The sequence below is a fragment of the Camellia sinensis genome, chromosome 15, assembly GCF_055761805.1.
Source record: "Camellia sinensis isolate YWXY chromosome 15, ASM5576180v1, whole genome shotgun sequence".
Lineage (NCBI taxonomy): Eukaryota > Viridiplantae > Streptophyta > Magnoliopsida > Ericales > Theaceae > Camellia > Camellia sinensis.
The window spans coordinates 64,530,841-64,539,944 of NC_138975.1; the positions used below are offsets into that span (position 1 = coordinate 64,530,841).

General features: G+C 27.6%; 1 protein-coding gene across 1 annotated transcript; it reads right to left on the reverse strand.

Annotated features, from left to right (window-relative positions):
* Positions 1-2,687: 2,687 nt before the first annotated feature.
* On the reverse strand, positions 2,688-4,543 carry LOC114322093 (HVA22-like protein e). Its single transcript, XM_028269356.2, has 5 exons — positions 4,274-4,543; positions 4,023-4,049; positions 3,792-3,914; positions 3,075-3,273; positions 2,688-2,954 (listed from the first exon to the last, which is right to left on the reverse strand). Exons 1-5 carry the CDS (start codon positions 4,318-4,320, stop codon positions 2,934-2,936), a joined length of 417 nt encoding a protein of 138 aa, XP_028125157.2. The 5' UTR covers positions 4,321-4,543; the 3' UTR covers positions 2,688-2,933.
* Positions 4,544-9,104: the final 4,561 nt, after the last annotated feature.

The window sequence follows — 9,104 nt, forward strand, 5'->3', positions numbered from 1 at the left end:
AGTTTTTAGAGAGTATAGAACACAGGTTCCAGTTCACCGAAACAGACTGCTATTAGTGCTAATATAATCATTGAAAGATCGTTGTATTTTGGGAGGTAGACGCCATTATTCCGTAAGCACCTATGCGGGGCAAATATCTCTTAAAGACAGAGTGTCACATATTCGACTTCATCATTTTTGTACTTATTCGTTTCAATAAATAATTTTTTAAGTAATATTTTTATTTATTTGATTTGTTTCACATTATTTTCTCATACACAAAAGATTTTTCTTTTTTTCTTTTTTTTTGTCAGGAACTTTTTGCCTTGTAATCTCAATGATCAACCACCCTATCAGTTTACAAACAAATGTGATCATTCCATTAGGTTACAAACAAATTATAAAGTAAAATACCACCATGTAAGTTAACGTCCTAAGAGCATCTCCAATGGAGCTGCTATATCACTTGTCAAAACTAAAAAATGACAGGAATGGCAAAAAATTGTCTCCAACGGGCTGTTATTTCACTTGCCAAAGATGGTAGATGCCATATATGTTCTCAAATTTGGCAAATGAAATAGCAGATGCCAAGCTTGCCAGAGCAGCAAAAATCAACAGGAATTTGGCACCAAATTCAGTTGAAAACAACAGAATTAATCTAGTAGGGAACCTATTTTTCAAAATCAAACCCAATTTTTAGAATCAAGCAAATTTCGGAATGGAATTGACAAACCCAAATTCGGTTTCTCAAAAAAAAAAAATTTAATTCATTTATCACCAAATCAGTCAATCCAAATTAGATGGTATGCATTCACAATAAACCAAACGAAATCAGATAATCCAATATTACAATAAAATGATCAGAAGTCCAAAAATTTGCAAAATGAAGTTTGAGAGGGAGATAGATTTCAATATATATATATATATATATATATATATATATATGCCTCCGTTTGGGAAGTGGGTTGGCTTTTTGACTTTTTGGCTTTTTTGGCTATTTTAGCCTGGGCTAAAAAGCTTGGTTTAGGAAGGACTTTTTGACTTTTTGACTTTTTAGCTTTTTTTGTGAGAGAAGAATGTAATAATTATGGGTTGGATGTGATGTTTTGTTTTTTGTGCCTAAAATAGCTTATTTTGTCTTTTGTGACTAAAATAGCCAAAAAAACCCACTTTAGTTCTTCCCAAACGGACCCTATATATATATTTGCAGAATGAAGATTGATGGATGAACAAAAATTGATCAAAAAAAATAATTTAGAAAATTTGAAAAAAACATACCATATTTAAATCTTTTGAAGATCCGGTTTGAATCCATCGACAGTTTTAAGTTTCAAAAATCACGATCACCTCAAATCTACATCAACAACAAAAAAAATAAAGCAAAAATCAAAGAGACAGGGAAAGGGTTTCGATCATGGAGGAGATCATGGAAGGGACCGAGTGAGAGAGAGTCAAAGAGCGGTTTCAATCAAGGAGGAGAAGGGGGAGAAGGGGTTTCGATCATGGAGGAAAAGGGATAGTGGTTTGAGAAGAGGGAGAGAGTGAGAGTGGGAGAGAGAGAGAGAGAGGGGTTTTGACCATAGAGGACAAGGGGGAGTTGTTTGTGCTCGGTCTGGTTTGAGAGAGAGAGAGAAAGAGCGCTTTGTTCTTCGAAGAAAGAGAGTGAGGCGGTTCAGTGAGAAGCTTCGATATGAGAGAGAGAGAATGAAAAAGATGGAGACAGAGCCCATATTGTTTGAAAAGGAAGACTTCGGTGTTCAATGTCAATTTATTTTAATATATTTTTCTGTCAATGTAATTTTATTTTTTTTAATTTATTATGATTTTTTTTTTTTTTATACTTGGGGATATTTCAATGTATTTTTTAGTTTTTTATTATTTACCAAAAATTATTTCTTAATTTTGTAATGTCATTTCTTTTTAATGTAATTTTAAGTATTTTATATTTAAATTTATGGGTGAATTATATTTAATTTTTATTTGGAAATTTTTTAATTTTTTTAATTTTTTCTAGTTCAGTATAATGTAAATATATAATTTTTTTTTACAAACAATTGAAAAAAGCTCACAAGAGACAAAAAAAATAAACAAAAAACAAAATTCACTATAAAACCTATATTCAAACAACACTTATAAATTTGAAGGAAAAGTTGGTTGAGATTTGTCAAAATAGTATGTAACTATTAAAATATCATTGTTATAATTTGACAAAATAACACTATTCATTGCCAAATTATAACAATGACAATGTTATTTTAACAAATAGCATTGGAGTTGCTCGGACATTGAATTGTGGCCCCAGACTAAAGTGGTTACATATATGCGATTTTAGTTATTATTTTTTACCCCCAAAAACAAAAAACAAAAAAAGTTAAAACATTTCAAAGATTATATATGGTCTTAGAATATTATTCCATAGTCTTTATCACTTTGACACTTATTAAAGTTTCTCTTAAAATTTTAAGAAAAAATACCAATCCTACAACTCTAATAAATAAATATCAAGTTAAGGCATGAGAATTTGCACCAAGGATCCTCTAGAGTGAAATTTTCCTAAAGTTTCCTAGAGTACTACATTGTGTGGTTGAGATTTACTGGCAAGTCACATCAGAAAAATTGATGTGACTTGCCAGTAAATCTCAACCACACAATGTAGTACTCTAGGAAACTTTAGAAAAATTTCACTCTAGAGGATCCTTACTCGAGAATTTGGCCCAAGACCAAGGCATAATTTTTCTCAAGGATTGTGATGTCAAAGATTATAGCCATGCATTTGGCTGATTAGTTACAAGTCCATGGAACAGTTACAAATTAAAAGTGTCTTGCAAACTTGTACAAAAGGTTGAGATTAGTACAAAAGACCAAACCAAGGCAAAAAGAGTGATGTTAGAAACAAGGAAATCCAAACAAGCCCTTTAGTGAAAAAAGTGTGGAACCCTCTCCTCCTTTCGTCTTCAATAAGCCTCATGCTCTCCCTGCATTTCCCATTAAACATTCACAAACGGAAATTAAAGACAAACACATGAAACAATTAAAATTAAAACAAGAACAAATTTTAGGGAAAATAAAAGATTTAGGAGTGGAATTTAGCTCACTTTCTTGGGGGTAATAAAGTCCACAAACTTTTTCTTGCTCTTGCTCTTGCCATTGGGAGACTTGTGGGGAGGATCTATTGCTCCATATTTCCTGAGTTTCTCTCTCACAAACCTCTCATATATGAAAGCTGCGCCCCTGAACTGTGGCAGAACCAACCATGCCACAAATGCTAGCTTTATATCATACCATATTGGTATCCTGCAATATTAAAAGCCAAACACATAATTACATATTCTGAAAAAATATTAATTATTTCATAATTTGAAAAAATACATATATTTAAAAACTTACCAAAAAGCAAAATTTATAGCCTAGATTCTTTCTAATAAATATAAGAACATGCTATTCAAATCCAAAATTCAGTTTTTAAAACCAATGATGTGGAAATCAAGATTTAAAAAGTAAACTTATATATCATCCTCCTAAATACAACACGTGAACTTGTATATTATCCTCTTAAATATAATACGTAATATCCTCCTAAATATATTATATAATATACGTATTTTCAAAATTTCCATTCGTAAACTTTTTGGGTTACTATTTTGGGATCCATAATTTTTACTTTATTATATTTTATATGATATATTCATTAAAAATTAAGATCTAATCGTAGTTAATTTTATTTTATAATCATCAAGTTGAAATAGTTATTAACTTATTAATTTATATATATATATATATTTACAACTAATTTTGTTATGAGGATTATATACCATTGTAGGATGGGTTGGAGGAGCATCTCCATGAGAGTGAGGAATGAATAAAGGATCCAGTAAGCAAGCCACTGCTCATCATCCACCTTTGATGGGCTTTCTATTGCTATTACCGATGCATATCTACAAAATAGAAGGAAACAAGCATTAATTGGTCGAAGCCAGCTATAGTAATTTATAACTAGAAAATATTTAAATAAATAAATAAATAAATAAAACTAATAAACTTACAAGGGGTACAACAGCATCGTAACTGGCCTGCATGGATAATTCACAAATTAAAACGAAAATTAGATCACTAAATTCACAAAAAAATGGATAAACAGCATGTAGAAGGAGTTCTATCCCCTTGTTTTTGGATGAAAAATATTTTTTTAATTTTTTGATATAATGAAACACAAAAATTAATGAATGAAAAATGAGAATATCATAAAAAAATATTTTTATTCTAAACAAACTAAGTTTTAAAAGGCAAAAATTACCCAGCAAGTACGTGAACATGGGTGATCAACGTCCAAAAACGACCCATATCTTGGTCACTCTTTTTTTCTTGTGTTTTTGCGGAGTTTGTGAAGGGATTTGAATAAACGAATTGCAACTAAGAAGAAGAAGAAGAAGAATAGAAACTGAGTCAAAAAGTGAACTAGGTTTCGACTGTCAGTGAGAAAAGCAGAAGACTTGGATTCAGACGGATTTGGGCAATGAAAGATAAAGTTTTGATTAAGACAGAGAGAGAGAGAGAAGTTAAAAATGGTGGAAGGGGAGTGACAGCATTTTATAAGGGGAGAGATGAGAGGGACACGTGGAGAGATGGGCGGTGGCATTGGATTCTGCCTTCAACGTGGCGACCGACCTTTTCGATCGCACCGTCCACTTGTGATTTCCGATCAGATCTCGACCCACTATACATCTATGAAGGTCCGGCACAGCACTAGATAATTTGTACTGGATCCGTTAAATTTTTCTTATGATAATTTTAAAATAATTAAAATTTAATTTTACAAAAATTAAGGTAACATTTAGTGGTGTTTTGAAAAGTTGGTAAAAAATTAAGGTGGCGTTTGGTAGAATTTTGTAAATATGATTTGAGAGTATTTTGAATTTGTGAGTTGTGGAATTATGATTTGAATGTAGAAATTTTGTTGGTTATGATTTTTAAATAGAGTGTTGAATTGAGTGTGGAATTGAGTTTTGAAAGTTTGATTTGACATGTGAAGTAAGAAAAATTGTTTAGTTACGAGTTTTGGAAAGAGTTTACAAAACTTAATTCAAATTATTATAACTCATAACAAAACACACTATTTTCATACTATTGAAAATTCTGATCAACACTCATAACCAAACTCTTTTTAAAATTCAATTAAAAAAAATTATTATTAATAGAAAATAATATTAATCAATTTTTTAATTGAAAATACTACAAAGGAAATATTTTTTTTTTTCAAAATAAATATTCAAAAAATTTAAATCATAAATATTTAAATAATTTAGATAATCTAAAAAATTTAATAAGTAAAAAATTAAAATAAATATTCAAAAAATTTAAATCGTAAAAATTTAAATAATTTAAATATTCAAAATTTTTAAATAATTTAAAATGTTAATATTGTAAATTTAAAACAACTCTACACTTAAATCGTAACCAAACACATAAAACAAAACTCAATTAAAAAATTATTTTTAAAACTCATAACCAAACACATAATTCGAAACTCCATACTACTTTCACAACTCTACACGCAAATCGTAAATAAATACATAACAACAAAATTAAAATATTTAAAAATATTTTTACAAAATAGTGTTTGAATTTATTTTTATAAAATATTTTAAATTTTAAAAAATTAAAATCGTAATATTTTGAAATTAAAATATTTAAAAATATACAAAAAAAATTAAAAAATTAAAAAAATCACAACATATTTAAATATTTAAAAAATAAAAATATTGATTTGAATTGAGTTTTGAAAAGTGTTTTGAATTATGTGTTTGGTTATGCGTTTTGAAAAGTAATGATTATGTTTTGAATTGAGTTTTGAGAAATAGGTATAGAATTATGATTTGAAAGCTCAAAATAAACAGCACACTTAAATTAATGGGTGAAACTATAATTCGAAACTCTTACCAATCGGAGCCTAAATTTTTGACTTTTTAAATTTATTTTGTCTTTTTGTGAGTAAAAAATGTGAGAGGTGATGAAATCCAAAATGAATAATTCTATTTCCACACACTATTCACACTTTGTGAACATATTTCTCAGTGCACACACTTAATGAATTTGTTTATTTTTTGTTTTACTCGTTCCACACATAAAATGTTCCAAATATGCCCAAAATTTGGGAACTTATTTTTAGGTTTTTTTTTTTTTTTCCACTACAAGACAAATGTTTTACAAAATTAAAAAAAATAAATCCAAACAAAATATCACATCAAACCCCATAATCATTTCACTTTTTGTCTCACAAATATCACATCCAACCACAAAAAAACCCAACTATCTTTCCAAACACAAAAAAAAAAAAAAATTTCTCCAATAATATCATACAACCTACAAAAAATTCACTTTCCAAACACCCACGTAATGTGTACAAAAATTCCAACATATTATGTATACACACCACATAAAACATAAACTCCCACCACACTCCTAAGCCTAAGTCAAAACCTAAACCATGCCCTACACAAAACATTTTTTTCGGCACACTCTAGCAATTTTTTGACCATATTTACTACTGTATGCAAAAAAAAAAAAAAAAAAAAAAAAAATAGAAAAAAAAAATTATATTAAATTAAATCAATAATTTTTTGTATTATTTTACTATTATTCTTCAAAAACTAATACTTTGTTTTTTAAGTTTTCAAAAATATTTTTGCTAATTTTAAAATTTTGTATTTTTTTTTTAGTAAACTTTTTACATATTTAATCAACCTTTTATTTTCTAGAAACACTTAATTTAGATACATTTAAAAATTAAATTATCTGCCAAAAATATTTAAAAAAAATAATATGTACTAAATTTTTATGTACTGAATTATCTGCCAAAAAAAATAATATGTACTGAATTTTTATGTACTGAATTATAATCTTTAAAAAATATTATCTGCCAAAAAAATATGTACTGAATTTTTATATTTTTGTATACTTTTTAAATGTATTTAAATTAAGTGAATTCAAAAAATAATAATTAGAATATTAAAAATGTTCACTAAAACAAAAGAATACAGATTGAAATTTCTAAAAATTATTTTTCAAAACTCAAACCAAACTAAGTGTGAGTTATTGTTATATTATTTTCATTATTCATTCCATATTGACTGGTAATGAGGTGGAAATAATTTGGTACTAGTTATCCAAATACATTAAATATGTTCGACAATCAACAACTGAATGAAACAATAATTTTTTATTCTCTACTTCCGAACCAAATATAAATTTTTAGCATATAACTATTTTTTAAGTTGATTTTCGAATATATAAAATGTTTTCAAAAGTTAATTTCTGTATGGGTGCAACATTTTCAAAACTAATTTTTAGAATGATAATTGTGACAATGAAAAAAAATACTTCTGAACAAAAAAACTCACCTATTCATTGCCTAATTTTTTTTATTAACAATCAATTTTTTTCTACATCAAAACATTCATTGTTTTGTAAATCATCCATCATACAAATCAATAGTAACGGTGTGGTGTAATGGAACAATGATCAATGGAGGGAGTGAGAAAGAAATAAAAATATTAAAGATTAAGTCCGATGTGTGTAGTTTTTGAAAAAAAAAATGTGTATGGAGAATTTCCATATAAAAGATGTGTAGTAAGAAATTTTAATTTTAAGGATTAATGTGTATATGGATGTCCATATTGGTCATTTTGTTTAGTGGTAAAATTATAAGAAAAAATTAATTCATTAAGTGTGTGCACAGAGAATAAATGATGTGTGGAAATAAAATTAGTAAAAAACTAAAAGCTGGCTTGTTATTGGCTTCCCAAAAGATCCCTTATTTATTTGTTATAAGTTATCATATTATCTCTTTATTTTTTTACATATCTTTTCGTAAAAAATAAAAATATTATTAAATAAACAAATCTCAAACCACTCCTAAATATAAAATAGATAAAAGTTAAAACTCATAATAATTATATAAAAAATACCCTAAAGATTCATGCTAGTCCAATTTAGGTGATTTTAGACTCATTTTAAATCTATTTTGTTGATTGAAAATATTTTATTTTTAATGTCTCTCGAATAGATTATTAATAAATAAAAAATTAAGTTATCATTTAACGATTGCCACGTGTTTATGTCATAATTTCTCTTAAAAATGAACAATTTATTTTTAAAATAATACTTATTAGATATACTGGTTTAATTATAAATAGAAATTGAATATGTAATTATTAATATTTAATCAATTTTATTTTTTATATAGGCTATTCATTTGAGAAGCACTAAAAAATAACAATTTAAGGACAAGTTTGGGAAGACTAAATAAGTGCACTTTTTGACTTTTTATGAAATATGGGTTGGATTTGGGTTGGGTTTGAAGTGATGTGTTAGAGAGGTGATGTGACTTAAATAAGATAATGTGACTTAAATAGAATAGTGACTTTTTGACTTTTTGAATTTTTTGGAGGATGCCAAACTTGGCCTAAATCAACAAAAAGGGCCTAAAGCGGTTTCAAAATTGCCTAAACTCAACCCTCCAATCTAAATTTTGAATTACAAACTCATCAATCCTTTTAAGGCCCTGTTTGGTAGGACCTATTTCTATCTTATTTTAGTTTTTAGCTTAATTTAAGTTATTTTGATGTATTTGGTTCAGCTTAATAATACAGTTTATAGCTTTTTGTAAGTCAAAAATCAACTTATTCTTTGAGTGGGAGAGGAGAAGCTTAATTTATAAGTCAAAAATCAGCTTATGCTCACAGTTATAAGCTATAAGCTGTTAGGTTAAAAGTTATAATCACTTTCCCACAACTCTACCAAACGGGGCTTAAGTCGCAATTCTCAAGTCACATTAAATCCAACACCACTATAGTAATTAAAGTCTATATATTTAAAAAAAACATATATTAAAATGGGGCATTTACATACAAATCTCATTTTATGAATTTATAATTCATTAAATCCTAAATAAAATTATTTGCTCTTTCAAGTCCCATTAATTTTTAATAGCCCAATTTATTCTTCCATGACCTCTCATAGCTACCAAAACATCATTGTTGTCTTCACAGTATCCAAGCTCATGGACAATTCATGGTTCAAGAAAGGATTCTAACAAATTGAAGTCCCATTGTCGACGGCGTAATCAT